This window comes from Pecten maximus, chromosome 6 (genome assembly GCF_902652985.1).
Source record: "Pecten maximus chromosome 6, xPecMax1.1, whole genome shotgun sequence".
Taxonomy (NCBI): domain Eukaryota; kingdom Metazoa; phylum Mollusca; class Bivalvia; order Pectinida; family Pectinidae; genus Pecten; species Pecten maximus.
The window spans coordinates 21,751,475-21,769,182 of NC_047020.1; the positions used below are offsets into that span (position 1 = coordinate 21,751,475).

Genomic DNA, 17,708 nt, shown 5'->3' on the forward strand with positions numbered 1-17,708 from the left:
CACAGTCATAAAGGTTACAATAATCTCATGTAGTCCCTCAGTCATTAAGGTTACAATAATCTCATGTAGTCCCTCAGTCATTAAGGTTACTGAAATCTCATGTAGTCCCACAGTCATAAAGGTTACAATAATCTCATGTAGTCCCACAGTCATAAAGGTTACAGAAATCTCATGTAGTCACACAGTCATAAAAGTTACAGAAATCTCATGTAGTCCCACAGTCATCAAGGTTACTGAAATCTCATGAAGTCCCACAGTCATAAAGGTTACTGAAATCTCTTGTAGTCCCTCAGTCATAAAGGTTACAATAATCTCATGTAGTCCCACAGTCATAAAGGTTACTGAAATCTCATGTAGTCCCTCAGTCATAAAGGTTACAATAATCTCATGTAGTCCCACAGTCATAAAGGTTACAATAATCTCATGTAGTCCCACAGTCATGAAGGTTACTGAAATCTCATGTAGTCCCTCAGTCATAAAGGTTACTGAAATCTCATGTAGTCCCAGTCATAAAGGTTACAATAATCTCATGTAGTCCCACAGTCATAAAGGTTACAATAATCTCATGTAGTCCCTCAGTCATAAAGCCAAATACCATACCTTTTGTTTCTGGACAAAATCTACATAGTGTAGTAAAATGCTCCTGAATTCACGAACTCTCTCCACAGTCAACTCTCTAGGAGTATCAGCATCTGTTATCAAACATCAACAAGTAAAAACTAAACATACATCATTTCTCTGTCACAACAAAAATAGTTACCAGGACACCAATGAGTATACAACAGCAGTAATATTTGATACTGTTACTATTAAGATATAAAATGTAGTTTCTTATTTGTTTTAATAAGTTACTTTATATAGTATGTCTACAATATTTGAATAAATGATTATTAAAAAACACATATTTACTCTCCATTACAAATCAATCTTTAAGCCACATGTAAATTTAATAATTTATAGCATTCAAATCACTTATATATAATTAACCAAACTTTCAAATTCATACCAACTAATCGTCCCTTATTGAGAAAATCTTCCACAACTTTACTGGTCAGTGTGACATTTATCCTGTACATATTGTCATAATTTCTTGGAAGCCCAAGCTTTCCCTCCTTTGTAGGTTCTTTCTGTTTCCTTTTTTCTGAAATAACAATTTTATGTATACAAACTGTGCGTGTGATTATGTTTTTTTTTTTTTACTTTTTACACCTATTGCAGTTTACTTTAAATATGAAAACAAGGAAAATGTCTTGACATTAAGCAAGAAGGCATGGATATCACTAATGTGCATGCAGAATTGATAAATGAGTTTATGTACCTTGACTACTTTTTTTCCGCTTAAATGCTTGGTACTTTTCAAGAAAAGTCCAGAAATCATCGTACACTTTACTCCCCCTGGAAAATAATGAAAAATGTATCAAAAGTCTCCCCCTGGAAAATAATGAAAAATGTATCAAAAGTTCAATCACCAACATCTTACAATACAAAGAATATAACAGTTTAACATTTAAAGTCTTCATCAGTATAAGTTTCATGTAAACTATGTACATATATAAATCTGACAAGCATCATTATTTACCAATGTCACTACCATGAATCAAACCATAAGTAAAATTAATCCAATTATACAATAGTACAGTATAGAATGAAGAACAAGAAATCTCTGAGAGATCTTAGTGCCCACCAGTGAATCAAATGAAGGCTGATATTTTCTCTTCTTTTCCCTTTTTCCACTCTTCTTTCAAAACATTTAATAACTTTATATAACATGATATAGTAGAAGCAACCTGCAATTGTTCAAATCCAAGATTGCCGTCTGTCAGCCATGTTGTTTTCTGATTGGTCCCAAAATGCAAAAAAAAAGGGAAACTTACATATGAAATTTGAGAAAGATCCCTTTAGAATCTAGAAATATAGCGATAACTAGAATTGCTTACGGCTCCAGGGACAGACCACGGATGCAGGGTGATTTGAATAGGCCACTGTCTCATGATGGTGGGGTAAAAATGTCCATTTGTGACTTTTCATGTGAAAGCTGTACATACATTAAATAGTAGCTTATTTCCAAAAACTAAAAAAAAAATTTACTATGCAAACTTTGTTTCCAGTGCTCATATAATGGAATGAGCATAAATCTCACATACTATTCTACACTCTATATATTTGCATAGTATCATCAGAGGCGTACAAATGACTGAGATAAATACATTCCTGTTTTCATGTACATGTACATTTTTGAAGTTAGAAAATAAATAATCCACATATACCTTTTAATAAAATCATCTTCCTTGAAAAAGATTTTGTTAAGCGAGTATCTGTATTTTCTGAAGTCAAACTGTTCCTGAGGTCCATCACTTTCGTTGCCACTTTTAGTGGCTGTATCTTGTCGAGATGAATCATGTTGGTCGGAATCTGAACCATAACTTGGCCGCCTTTTACGTTTATATTTCTTATCAGCAACACCATCTCTCCTCTGTATTCCTGTATTGACACTTTTGGTGTATGACACCACTTCTTCAGAGTCTGACAGTGAGTGTGACCTCCTGGTATACTGTTTTCTATAACCACTATATCCCTGTGTGTCTCTGTCAGATCCGTGTCGTTCCCCTGACTTTAGAGTCATGTCTAATTTCACTTGAATACTCTTTATATCTGCTTTTTTCGCCTTCATCCCTTGGTCGATGTAGCACCCTATGCTTTCCTCTGCCACTGTCACTGTCAGACTCTACCTGCATATGTCTCGCACTGTCGACTTGTTGTGTACGATGATGACTAGTAGATTTATGACGATGCTTATGTTTCTTGTCCTTCTTCTGCACGTGCTTCTTATGTGTTTCGACATCACTACTTCCATCCAAATCAGAAAGTCTGTGAGTCTTTTTCTTCTTTTTATGCTTCTTTTCGTGCTCTTTTTCCATGTTTACGATAACATTCTTACACAGTATATTACACACAATACTAACTAACGTTTACTTTTGTTTTGACCGGAAGTTCAGAATGGCATAGTCAATAAATTTTAAATAATCAAAACGTCATACAACTGTTAACAAAGTAAAAGAAAAATATTAACATGATTAAAGGTAATATAATTGTTAATATTTTTTCGTCCGAGGAGAATGTATGTGTTATTAAATCAATGAAAAGATTACGTGTTTATCGACTATATCATACTGCTCTCTGTTTACTTCCGGTGTGTGTCGGATCCGTTGGATAGAAAGGCGGTTTTTATGAACGTTAGACAAACAGCGACTTAGAAATGGATCTTAACGAATGTCAATCACAGTATGTATACATACGATTGCTGCATCTTATATATGTTTGAATTGTAAATACCAGTCTGGATTGGAGCCGAGTTGCGATTTAGAAAAAAAGCGAATTGTGTGCTGAAACTGAACATGTCAACTCACATTTCCTAACTAATTATAGTAACTTACATTATCCAGCTCGCAGCACACATTTCCTAACTCTAAACTCACACTTTTCAACTCACAACTCCCATTTCCTGAATCACACTTTCCAACTCAACACTTGAAGAAAAGAAACCCTCATCCTATATACGTTTTATTTGATAAATGATCATACATTAAGTTATGAAATATTTGTAAAATACATGTTTTCTTTTCTTTTCAGATATCAAGAGATTCAAGGCAGAACCTTTCTTCCTATGAAAGAGGAATATGTTTGTAAAGACTATTTAATGGATATGTCAGAATTTCAAAAGGTAGACATCTGACATCCACTTATTACCACTAACAAATAACTCTGTATGTTGATCATACACAATGTAGGTCACTTTCACATAGATCAACGAGAACATATACAGTTCTAAATATTTATTTCCATGTAAGCCTGCAATATATATAGGATACATACATGTTGCATGCACTTAACATAAATAACATATTTTGTTGATATTATATAGGTAACTAGCTGTTAATTATGATTTGTATGAAATGTTAAGTAGCATATATAATATACTGCATATACATGTATCACTCACTATTGTACTTTGAATTACAATCAATATATATGATGTGCTTAACAAGCTTAAGGGACACAAGGTTAGGAGAACGTAAATTTCAGTCCTGGTGCAAGGCTATGGTGAGAGTATAGGGAAAGATGGTCCCGGTCTGCTGGGGGCAAATAGCTTCACCCTTGTGCAGCATGCATTATGGGAGTGCATGCAGGTATCAAATGAAGCCGATGTGTTACACAGTCACATGCATGGTTTACCTTATTAGTATATCCTACCAGTAAATCCGGGGTAACTACTAAGGTTTCCTCTCCGTCTGTCTTGTACATATAGGCCTATATATGAATGTATACAGTATATAGGTAATGCCAAAGTTTCGGCACTCTAGCGGCATCATTGATGACTATAATAGTGTTTTTGTCTGGTTTTAATCTAGATCTGCTGTAAAGCCATCAAATTTACATCTATTGGCAGCAAAGAGTCGGATTATTTTTCAATAACATTAACAGTCTTTCAATAACATTGCAATTACGGATATGCTGATAATACAAACAACAACAATGATTTTGTCAAATACTTGAGGCTTTCTCCACACCTTTCCACCCAAACTTAATCTAATAATTGTGAGGGCATCCATTAGACCCTTGAGAGTATGTTTTAACTTCAAGGTTTTAAGGGACATGTCTATGTTTTGACCCTGAGGATTTTTGAAAAAAAATGGCGATATGACTTCTATCTGAAATTGCTAAAAATCAAAGGTCAACTGATGAATGTGCATGTTGAATGGTTATAATTAAGTATAGTCATGATCATTTCAGTTATCATAATCTATAAGGTAATATATGTTATTGTACCGGAAATGTGTGCATGTTCTGAATATAAAAATGTGTAAATGTATATCAATAATTCACTATATATGATATATACTGTTGACGTTACCAGACTCAAATAGTAAAAACTTTTGTAGTAGATCATGATCATGTGCCATACATAAAAATCACATGCATAATATCATATGCACTATGTGTTGGTGATCCAAAGGTAAATAAAGATTTAAATTTCCTGTCGTAGTGGTACTGTGATGAATATATTAGATATGTGTACGTACAATACCTACAAAACTCTTCGACAATTTGCTTTTTGTTATTTTTAGCAAAAACCTTACAGCAAAGTATATGTACCTAACATGGAGAGTCGACTGAGATTTTACAAGTTCATGGACCAGGATCCTGAGACATGGGCAACAAAGGAAGATGCAGGTATATATACGTACCAGTATACGTACATATACTGTCATGATCATTACAATCTGAAAATTTAGTATATATACATGTACAGCTGTTGTTGCTGTTAATAAAAACAAGTCACTTATCTCTATTCAAGTATAATTACAAACACTAATTACATTTGTATTTAAATGTTCTTTATCTCTTTTATAAGTTTAGCATTAACCCAATGTTGGCATTTTTTCCTATTAAATATTTGACATAGAACTTTAGAAACCTTGCCAGAAAATCTTCAGTGTTGAATGCTTGAGTATGCTAGTTCTGCTGTTATTTCTAATGTTATTACAATGTATGAGTAATTATTATGTATACAGTAATTAACCTGTATATGCAGCAACATGTATACAGTAAATACCATGTATACTGTAACTACCATGTAGACCGTAATTACCATTTATACCATAATTACCATATATATAATAACCATGTGTATCATAATTATCATGTATATTGTAATAACCATGTACACCATAGTTATTATTTATACAGAATAACCAGTGCTAATATTTCCAATGTAGATCTGGCTTTAAAAGAATCAACAGAAAACCTTACAGCTGAACAGAAACTTGTGGATGCTGAGAAGGAACACATTGACCATCTAATAGAGAAAACAGTGGGAGGTGAGTTACTACTTGGTTAACACAAGGGAAGTCTAATGTAACGGTTATAACATAAATATTGATTGACATGTGTCAAGTACTGTTAGATTTTAGTATATAACTAGTGCATATTTTATTTTAAATGATGATTTATCCATCCTGGGTTATTTGAAAAAAAAAATATGATCAATCATGAATTTGAATCAGATGAAAATTCAAGATTGGTCGCCATTTTTCTTAATACATTTGTATAACCAATGATAGATTAATCATCCTCCCCCTAATTGAAGTACTACGGTAAATATAGGTAGCTACTACTAATACCTTGATAGGTGGGTGATGATGTGAACATGGTAACAGTTAATGGGTAGTGTGCAGCTGTTGGTACTGTTAAGTACATCAAAAACTAGAGATCTGCCAATGTATATGATAATAATAAACACTACATTTAAATTTCATTCATCCCTTTATCATTGTCAAGTAAGTAGTGTATAGGTTGAGAATTAGTTGGAAATCATTTTCAATCATCATTTATTAGAATGATAAAATGATACACTAGTTATCTCCCTTGAAGTATTAAATATATAGGCACGTACATGTATTAAAGGGACATCACGGTAAACCAGTTTTTATTTTGTATTTTTTCATATTATTGGGTATATCTATTTAAAAAATATCCTTATGAACAATAACCATTCGAATTTGATGATATATGTACATAAAAAACATCAATTATTAATTATAAAAAGGTTATAAATCACAATTTGTTGATCAATGATCTGAATATGCAAATTTTGTGACATATACGAAAAAAATGCATGCGCACAACATGCTAAAACGCCTGAAAACAAAAATGGCTTCCAATGTGAAGCGACTGAGGTTGAAAATGATAACAGCTTCCGCAATAAAGAGAATAATGGGAAAATGGGTCAAACACAAACCTAGAATTAAACTGGGGATGCAGTACAATAGAGTGAAACAGTTCAAACATGAAAACAGCAGTAATACAGACGCCGCTCGAATTCTGCTTGATTGCTTGATAGTAGGTCATGACAATCTCGGTAATATTTACACAATCTCGGTAATATTTACACAAACTCGGTAATAGTTACACAAACTCGGTAATATTTATACAGTCTGTACCAGTACATCGCTACTGTCAGTATACTATATGAACAGTGTTTACACTTAGTTATACATAAATTTGTGTGCTGGAATATATACAGAACGTGTTATTTAACATTTAAACCACTGTATAATATCGTTATCCAACTAACCCAGATGGAATATTTTGCCTTGTAAACTATCGTGTGTTTGTGTTGCCTCGATTTCAAAACAGTCACCTGATGATTTAAAAATAATTTCCGCACTAAATTTAGAGGGGGATTCCCAACTAAATCTAGTGGTCAAGCTGGACATAAGGATCGACTGTGAAAATTGGGACAGCACAGAAACATAACTGGAAAGGAACAAAACACGTACATTCAATGAAAATTACAACGCTTTTACCGTGATGTCCCTTTAAAGTAGTAAATTGCCACAAATATAGACTATTTCTTGAGTAGTAGGAAATAGCATTCAGATATGCTTCAAAAAGAGAGTCAGTTTCAGACATCCTTAGTCATTTCTCATGGTATCCAGCTGGATACCCATATTTGACCCTTGGGATGGAAGGAGCTTGTTTTCACCTTTTAGATTCATGAATAATAGTGATGAATGGTCAAATCGATGCCCTTCTGATGATGACAACACTTATCATAATGTAATGTGCATATATTTCATTTCAAATATATTTCATTGAATAAAAATGATTTACACAATATGCACATACAATAACAGACTGCATTATATATTTGCCATGTATACATAGATATGTGTACTGTAAATTATCTACTGTTACAGTATTTGTGTTGTATATTTGTAATGTAGTGCTTTGTACATGCAGAGTAGATCCTAAGTTGTTTTTGTGCAGCGTAAGTTTTGTAAATTGTAGTATAGTTTGAAGTGTGTAGTGAGTTTTATAGTGTAAATTAAGGTGCATTGTATATGTAATTTAATGAAGTGTTTGTGAATAATCAATGATGACATTGTATTGTAGGTACATTGCATCAATCCATACATGTGTAACCCTGGTAAATACTAGCTGCAATATACCGCTCGGCTAGAGAGATCTTCTCTTTAGCTCGATCGGTTGAGCACAAGACTAGCAAGTCAGAGGTGCCGGGTTCGATCCCTAGTGGAGGCAGTGATTTTAATTTAATATTCATGCCTGATAACTACACTAAGTGTTTTACTTTCAGAGTATGAAGCTCTTCAAAACAACCTACAGCTAATTGGAAAAAAATTACAGGTTTTCACAGAGAAGGTACTTCTTGTTTTGGATAATAACAAAATTGAAAACTAGGCAACAATGTTATAGTGCATATGATAGTGTACATGTGCTGTATACAGGTGTATGTGTAGTGTATATGATTGTGTACATGTGTGTGTAGTGTATATGATAGTGTACATGTGTGTGTAGTGTATATGATAGTGTACATGTGTTATACATGTGTATGTGTAGTGTATATGATAGTGTACATGTGTGTGTAGTGCATATGATAGTGTACATGTGTGTGTAGTGTATATGATAGTGTACATGTGTGTGTAGTGTATATGATAGTGTACATGTGTGTGTAGTGTATATGATAGTGTACATGTGTTATACATGTGTATGTGTAGTGTATATGATAGTGTACATGTGTGTGTAGTGCATATGATAGTGTACATGTGTGTGTAGTGTATATGATAGTGTACATGTGTGTGTAGTGTATATGATAGTGTACATGTGTGTGTAGTGTATATGATAGTGTACATGTGTTATACATGTGTATGTGTAGTGTATATGATAGTGTACATGTGTGTGTAGTGCATATGATAGTGTACATGTGCTGTATACATGTATGTGTAGCGTATATGATAGTGTAATGTGTTGTATACGTGTGTATGTGTAATGTATATGATTGTGTACATGTGTGTGTAGTGTATATGATAGTGTACATGTGTGTGTAGTGTATATGATAGTGTACATGTGTGTGTAGTGTATATGATAGTGTACATGTGTTATACATGTGTATGTGTAGTGTATATGATAGTGTACATGTGTGTGTAGTGTATATGATAGTGTACATGTGTGTGTAGTGTATATGATAGTGTACATGTGTGTGTAGTGTATATGATAGTGTACATGTGTGTGTAGTGTATATGATAGTGTACATGTGTGTGTAGTGTATATGATAGTGTCATGTGCTGTATACATGTGTGTGTAGTGTATATGATAGTGTAATGTGTTGTATACGTGTGTGTGTAATAGTGTATATGGTTGTGTACATGTGTTTTATACGTGTGTGTGTAATAGTATATATAATAGTGTACATGTGTTGTATACATGTGTGTAATAGTGTATATAATAGTGTACATGCGTTGTATACATGTGTGTAGTGTAATAGTATATATAATAGTGTACATGTGTTGTATACATGTGTGTGTAGTATCACAGATGTAAGAGCTGTAGTAGAGAATTAATCCAGGATAAACAATTTTCAATAACCTTGTCATGTTTACACTATTTTTGATGTGGATTAATAATCTCAATACACCTCATTTTCTGGATGGCTTCTCTTTTAAATAATATTTTGGCAAATACTCCTCAACATCATGACCTTAGTATGACATATACTTTTGTTATCAGTATTAAATTGTTCTGTGTGAATAAATACCTTTTTACTGCTATCAGAAAATAATCTAAGGAACAGATTGGTATGTTAAATATTTATTAGAGTTTTGCAGATTTTGAAATAACAATTTGAACTTTCTTTTTTGCAGAAAACAAAACTTGAAAACTTGAAATCTAAAGCAAAAAGAAGTGCTGGCTATCTTGGGAGAGGGAATCACTTGTCCTTCAGAATTCTATATCCACAAGAAGCAGCAGGTATATAATTATAATACTCTAATGTATTGGATTCATTTGTTCAGTAGAACAGCATTCATAAATTACATAGATTAAAGTACGACTGAGTATGTAAACAGTGGGAAAATTTTACATGTAATGCTAAAGTCATAAACCTTTTCATGTGGTATAAGGATGTTTTGACAGGAGGAGAAGCTTGCCAAGTTAACGGCAGCTATAGAACTGTGTCAGACGACCATCAGTAGGATAGGAGAGGAGAAGCAGGGTCTGGAGGAAACGTGTCACCGCCTCCGCATGACCTGGGAGGCCCAGCAGCAGCAACGGCTCCAAGACAACCATAGCATAAAGTCACACGTCAAGGTCATAGAGGACAAACTCAACAGGTCAGCAACTGTAATATTACAAATGAACTATCTTTCCACTGATGGCAGTTTGGTTTATGAAAGAAAATCTATATTTCCGATCAAAATTTAAAGGAAGTATTATGGCATGGCTTTGTCCATCTGTCCATCTTGTGTAAACTTTTTTTTTGTCCAGAGATTTCCTGCAAACTGTAAACTTCCTAAGCAGCAAAAATTAATGCCTTTTGTTCTTGTTTGTAAATCCTCCACCTCGGTTAAGAAAAATTATGTTGTCCATATTTGAGACACAATAGCTGATATATGTTATATTTAAACTCATTGGGAAGGAACAGGTTGGCGTATATGCATGTTTGCAATACTCTTGTTAGTTTATGAAATAGATATTTGATAAATATTTTTATTCAAGAATATTTCTTATCTACATTAATATTAAGTTGATCTCTCACAAAAGTCATTTAAATTTTCCATTTCTGTACATTAACTTCCAATGTCACCACACTGATTTTCAGTATCTCCATGTAACAAGATAACTTTCAAACTTTCAGACATAAAGAATTGCTTTCATTCATCAAACAGCAGAGTAAAGTTGATATAAGACAGCGATCTGAGTTTGGACATTTGGTGTTAGAACTACTGAGTGATAAGGAAGGAGAGAATATCCCCAGGATGTTCCTTACTGCCAGTGTAGAGCAGGACATTCTGGACCTACAACACCTCACCAGTGCTGAAAAAGAGGTAATGTATAGGATGGGCTTAACAGACAGTTTAGGATGGGACTAAGTTTGTTATAGGGTAACTGCCTATGGACTCCTATAGCTTGTGACTTAGTTTGTTATAGGGTTACTGCCTACAGACTCCTATAGCTTGTGACTTAGTTTGTTATAGGGTTACAGCCTACAGACTCCTATAGCTTGTGACTTAGTTTGTTATAGGGTTACTGCCTACAGACTCCTATAGCTTGTGACTTAGTTTGTTATAGGGTTACTGCCTACAGACTCCTATAGCTTGTGACTTAGTTTGTTATAGGGTTACTGCCTACAGACTCCTATAGCTTGTGACTTAGTTTGTTATAGGGTTACAGCCTACAGACTCCTATAGCTTGTGACTTAGTTTGTTATAGGGTTACTGCCTACAGACTCCTATAGCTTGTGACTTAGTTTGTTATAGGGTTACTGCCTACAGACTCCTATAGCTTGTGACTTAGTTTGTTATAGGGTTACAGCCTACAGACTCCTATAGCTTGTGACTTAGTTTGTTATAGGGTTACTGCCTACAGACTCATATAGCTTGTGACTTAGTTTGTTATAGGGTTACAGCCTACAGACTCCTATAGCTTGTGACTTAGTTTGTTATAGGGTTACTGCCTACAGACTCCTATAGCTTGTGACTTAGTTTGTTATAGGGTTACTGCCTACAGACTCCTATAGCTTGTGACTTAGTTTGTTATAGGGTTACAGCCTACAGACTCCTATAGCTTGTGACTTAGTTTGTTATAGGGTTACTGCCTACAGACTCCTATAGCTTGTGACTTAGTTTGTTATAGGGTTACAGCCTACAGACTCCTATAGCTTGTGACTTAGTTTGTTATAGGGTTACTGCCTACAGACTCCTATAGCTTGTGGACTTAGTTTGTTATAGGGTTACTGCCTACAGACTCCTATAGCTTGTGACTTAGTTTATTATAGGGTTACAGCCTACAGACTCCTATAGCTTGTGACTTAGTTTGTTATAGGGTTACAGCCTACAGACTCCTATAGCTTGTGACTTAGTTTGTTATAGGGTTACAGCCTACAGACTCCTATAGCTTGTGACTTAGTTTGTTATAGGGTTACTGCCTACAGACTCCTATAGCTTGTGACTTAGTTTGTTATAGGGTTACAGCCTACAGACTCCTATAGCTTGTGACTTAGTTTGTTATAGGGTTACTGCCTACAGACTCCTATAGCTTGTGACTTAGTTTGTTATAGGGTAACTGCCTACAGACTCCTATAGCTTGTGACTTAGTTTGTTATAGGGTTACAGCCTACAGACTCCTATAGCTTGTGACTTAGTTTGTTATAGGGTTACAGCCTACAGACTCCTATAGCTTGTGACTTAGTTTGTTATAGGGTTACAGCCTACAGACTCCTATAGCTTGTGACTTAGTTTGTTATAGGGTTACTGCCTACAGACTCCTATAGCTTGTGACTTAGTTTGTTATAGGGTTACTGCCTACAGACTCCTATAGCTTGTGACTTAGTTTGTTATAGGGTTACTGCCTACAGACTCCTATAGCTTGTGACTTAGTTTGTTATAGGGTTACTGCCTACAGACTCCTATAGCTTGTGACTTAGTTTGTTATAGGGTTACTGCCTACAGACTCCTATAGCTTGTGACTTAGTTTGTTATAGGGTTACAGCCTACAGACTCCTATAGCTTGTGACTTAGTTTGTTATAGGGTTACAGCCTACAGACTCCTATAGCTTGTGACTTAGTTTGTTATAGGGTTACTGGCCTACAGACTCCTATAGCTTGTGACTTAGTTTGTTATAGGGTTACAGCCTACAGACTCCTATAGCTTGTGACTTAGTTTGTTATAGGGTTACAGCCTACAGACTCCTATAGCTTGTGACTTAGTTTGTTATAGGGTTACAGCCTACAGACTCCTATAGCTTGTGACTTAGTTTGTTATAGGGTTACTGCCTACAGACTCCTATAGCTTGTGACTTAGTTTGTTATAGGGTTACTGCCTACAGACTCCTATAGCTTGTGACTTAGTTTGTTATAGGGTTACTGCTTATGGACTCCTATAGCTTGTGACTTAGTTTGTTATTGGGTTACTGCCTACAGACTCCTATAGCTTGTGACTTAGTTTGTTATAGGGTTACAGCCTACAGACTCCTATAGCTTGTGACTTAGTTTGTTATAGGGTTACTGCCTACAGAGTCATATAGCTTGTGACTTATAGGGTTACAGCCTACAGACTCCTATAGCTTGTGACTTAGTTTGTTATAGGGTTACTGCCTACAGACTCCTATAGCTTGTGACTTAGTTTGTTATAGGGTTACTGCCTACAGACTCCTATAGCTTGTGACTTAGTTTGTTATAGGGTAACTGCCTATGGACTCCTATAGCTTGTGACTTAGTTTGTTATAGGGTTACTGCCTACAGACTCCTATAGCTTGTGACTTATAGGGTTACTGCCTACAGACTCCTATAGCTTGTGACTTATAGGGTTACTGCCTACAGACTCCTATAGCTTGTGACTTAGTTTGTTATAGGGTTACAGCCTACAGACTCCTATAGCTTGTGACTTAGTTTGTTATAGGGTTACAGCCTACAGACTCCTATAGCTTGTGACTTAGTATGTTATAGGGTTACTGCCTACAGACTCCTATAGCTTGTGACTTAGTTTGTTATAGGGTTACTGCCTACAGACTCCTATAGCTTGTGACTTAGTTTGTTATAGGGTAACTGCCTACAGACTCCTATAGCTTGTGACTTAGTATGTTATAGGGTTACTGCCTACAGACTCCTATAGCTTGTGACTTAGTTTGTTATAGGGTTACTGCCTACAGACTCCTATAGCTTGTGACTTAGTTTGTTTTAGGGTAACTGCCTATGGACTCCTATAGCTTGTGACTACGTTTGTTATGGGGTAACTGCCTACAGACTCCTATAGCTTGTGACTTAGTTTGTTATAGGGTACTGCCTACAGACTCCTATAGCTTGTGACTTAGTTTGTTATAGGGTTACAGCCTACAGACTCCTATAGCTTGTGACTTAGTTTGTTATAGGGTTACAGCCTACAGACTCCTATAGCTTGTGACTTAGTTTGTTATAGGGTTACTGCCTACAGACTCCTATAGCTTGTGACTTATAGGGTTACTGCCTACAGACTCCTATAGCTTGTGACTTAGTTTGTTATAGGGTTACAGCCTACAGACTCCTATAGCTTGTGACTTAGTTTGTTATAGGGTTACTGCCTACAGACTCCTATAGCTTGTGACTTATAGGGTTACTGCCTACAGACTCCTATAGCTTGTGACTTAGTATGTTATAGGGTTACTGCCTACAGACTCCTATAGCTTGTGACTTAGTTTGTTATAGGGTTACAGCCCTACAGACTCCTATAGCTTGTGACTTAGTTTGTTATAGGGTTACAGCCTACAGACTCCTATAACTTGTGACTTAGTTTGTTATAGGGTTACTGCCTACAGACTCCTATAGCTTGTGACTTAGTTTGTTATAGGGTTACAGCCTACAGACTACTATAGCTTGTGACTTATAGGGTTACTGCCTACAGACTCCTATATTTTGTGACTTATAGGGTAACTGCCTACAGACTCCTATAGCTTGTGACTTAGTTTGTTATATTTTACTGCCTACAGACTCCTATAGCTTGTGACTTAGTTTGTTATATTTTACTGCCTACAGACTGCTATAGCTTGTGACTTAGTTTGTTATAGGGTTACAGCCTACAGACTCCTATAGCTTGTGACATTGAAGGATTAACCTTTTATTTTGTTTTATTTATGATCTCATTCTGCATTTGAAAGGTCTGATACAAATGTTTACCTTGTGTGATTGATCAACATTCAAACTTATTTTGCAATCAAGTCATCCATGCACTACAACCATTGCAAAAGCTGTTTCTGTCACTTTCTCTTTGACAACATGCAGTTCCTGGAATTATTTTATTATACCACATATTGACATATTAGGTGTTTCTGAAACTATTACCACAGCAACGCAGTCCTGGCTTCTGCTTGGTCCAAATTTAGGTATTGGCTGATTTTGACCAAATTTATCATACAGGGGTATTAGGGAATGCTGAGCATCACTGTATAGGTTTTATTGCCATGACAACCAAGATGACACACAAAGTGGCTTTGATTGGTTGAAATATAATCATTGCCCGATTCTGAACATGTTTGGTGTATAGGAGTATTAGGGGATGCCAAACATCACTGTGTAGGCTTCGTTGCCATAACAACCATGCCGAAGCAAATAGTGGCTACTAATTTGTTGAAATTTGACAACCCTGAATGCATGGTAAGGAGATCTGGCATGACAAGGGATTGGTACCTGTCAAAGGAAATTCAAGATTATAACATATACATAAAATATTGAATTCACTGAGACTGAAACTAAAACAGTTGATGTACATACATCTGCAGGGGTATAAGTTATCCTCATTATGACAATTTTAGTTCTCATTAAATTCCAACATTTTAGTTATTACAACAATTTCACAGTTGTCCTTAAGTTTGTATTTAATGAAATAAATAATTTGATGTTTGACATGGCGTTTATTAGTGAAGTCTGACACCCGGTTTGCTGAAAGAAGTCCAACAATATTTATATGTATTCATGGGCGACAGACTGGGTCTCTTTCTACACTATATACCTACCAATATTTGTATATATTTACTGACCCTGGCTGTTAATAGGACGTTAAACAAAACAAACCAAATATATTTACTGTCTTTAAACTTGCTACATCAGACCATTGTTTCATTATCATGGATCAGGGTTTGTGCATTTATCAAGTTCTTAGTAATTTTAGACAGTTTATAGTTGTAACATGTGATGTGACTTGTTTGTCTGAAATGTGTTTGATATGACTTCATTAGGCACATTGTGATGTATTTTGTTTTACCCAGAAACAGGATATGATAAAGATATATATCACACTCTATCATTGTAACTATGGTACATTGTTGTTTTAGTCAGGTGATTGTAGCCTGCACACAGAGGACATCATATCTGAGGGTGTGTCCAGTAACGACCTACGACAGCTTGTCACCAAGATGCAAGACCGATGGAATACTCTTTTCCCACTTGTTCAGGAGATGAAGAATGTTTCTGACAGGTAATCAATAGGCATGTGTATATCAGCCCTAAACACTGTTTTTAGATCTCCTACTCTCCGCTAGGATAACCAACATACTTTAATATAGCACTGAACCACTTCACAAGGGTCATTGTTCACAGTCCCAGGGGTCAAATTTGTTAGCAACTACAAATGAGATAGCATTTGGTATAGATAATTTATAGACATTAAATTTTGTCTCGTTGAATACTGAAAAATGATATATGTACATGTCATTATAATAAAATGAGTTTTCTTGGCCTGCAATCAAAGTCACAGTATCTGTATAATTGTTAAAATTTTCATCAACTTCTGTAAAATATTATTTTGGTATGAGTGGAGGGAGTTTTTTTTTCTTTTCTTCTTTTTCTGAAGATTCCTGTAAAATTTAGAAATTCAAACAAGACCCTGATAGGTATTTTTGAGAAATGTGACAACTTTGTTATCTTGACCAACTTTCTAAGTAAAAGTTGAATGGGTATCCTTGGCATTGTAAATAGTATTGGAACTTCAACTCTGTACACTACTGCCTAAGTAGTGTTTGTTTTCTACTAATATAACAGTGGCTGATGAAAGTGTGTTCTACAGTAGATATATATGTGTACCATCTTCTAAAATGTATGCATGGTCAAAAAGAGTGAAATAAGTCATAACATATATACAGTCCATCAGATAACTGACCGTGTACAGTCCATCAGATAACTGACCGTGTACAGTCCATCAGATTACTGACCGTGTACAGTCCATCAGATTACTGACCGTGTACAGTCCATCAGATAACTGACCGTGTACAGTCCATCAGATAACTGACCGTGTACAGTCCATCAGATAACTGACCGTGTACAGTCCATCAGATAACTGACCGTGTACAGTCCATCAGATTGCTGACCGTGTACAGTCCATCAGATAACTGACCGTGTACAGTCCATCAGATAACTGACCGTGTACAGTCCATCAGATAACTGACCGTGTACCTGTGTTTTAGACATGCTATAGACTGGATACAAGAACAGAACCTGTTACGGATTCTAGTCGGTAAAGGTGGCTCCATCATGTGTACTCTCCATGTACCAGAGTCCTACCCATTCTCAGGGGAGATAACTCTACAAAAGACTTCCAACTTGCCATCCAATGTGAGGGAAGAAGATGTCTTGGTAATTATTTAACCAGTTTATTGAAAGTTACTCAACATTCACAGGTCTATACATATTGAACCACAATACTACACCTGGCTTGTGAAATATATAAAGATGGAAATGTTTTTATTCAGTTTTGAGAATGTCACTGTACTTGTAAATACATGTATGGATAGATACCACTATTACAATGTATCATTTTTTATCACAACACTTGGCCTTTATAATTAACTTTTAACAGAATTGCCTATCATTTTTCTGTATCTCCTCAGTAAACCAGTGCAGAGTGACTTCAATTTTGAAGATCGTTTGATATCTGCCATCTTTTGCTGATGATTGTTTTTTGTTTAATTTTCAGCCTCCATCTGACAGTAGAAGTTTACAAGGATGGGTTGATTACTTAGAAGAGACCTTTGGAAAACCATGACAATTGTGATATGTATATTTTTGTGAAAAACTTTATTTTATCTTTCAACCATCATTTTCATTGTTCTATCCTCTACCATCGATTTTCATTATTTGTATGTGATTAAATTCCTGTATGATAAA

General features: G+C 35.3%; 2 protein-coding genes across 3 annotated transcripts in view; one reads left to right on the plus strand and one right to left on the minus strand.

Moving 5' to 3' along the window:
* LOC117330096 (probable ATP-dependent RNA helicase DHX34) overlaps positions 1–2,996 on the minus strand; it is a 47,067-nt gene extending 44,071 nt beyond the window's left edge. Inside the window, exons 1-4 of the mRNA XM_033888314.1 lie at positions 2,268–2,996; positions 1,319–1,395; positions 1,007–1,141; positions 601–692 (exon numbers count right to left, since the gene is read on the minus strand). Of these exons, the coding sequence (XP_033744205.1) occupies positions 601–692; positions 1,007–1,141; positions 1,319–1,395; positions 2,268–2,671 (708 nt within the window). The 5' untranslated portion in view covers positions 2,672–2,996. The remainder of the gene's footprint in view (positions 1–600; positions 693–1,006; positions 1,142–1,318; positions 1,396–2,267) is intronic.
* A 192-nt stretch (positions 2,997–3,188) lies between these two features.
* Positions 3,189–17,708, plus strand: LOC117329239. Of its 2 annotated transcripts, XM_033887085.1 has the most exons (11): positions 3,189–3,282; positions 3,631–3,721; positions 5,127–5,232; positions 5,778–5,879; positions 8,159–8,223; positions 9,723–9,828; positions 9,994–10,190; positions 10,715–10,904; positions 15,881–16,023; positions 17,009–17,177; positions 17,518–17,708. In XM_033887085.1, exons 1-7 carry the CDS (start codon positions 3,257–3,259, stop codon positions 10,050–10,052), a joined length of 555 nt encoding a protein of 184 aa, XP_033742976.1. In that variant the 5' UTR covers positions 3,189–3,256; the 3' UTR covers positions 10,053–10,190; positions 10,715–10,904; positions 15,881–16,023; positions 17,009–17,177; positions 17,518–17,708. The 2 variants fall into 2 exon arrangements, with proteins under 2 accessions (XP_033742976.1, XP_033742975.1); XM_033887084.1 differs by lacking the exons at positions 3,189–3,282; positions 3,631–3,721; positions 5,127–5,232; positions 5,778–5,879 and having other exon boundaries at positions 8,156–8,223.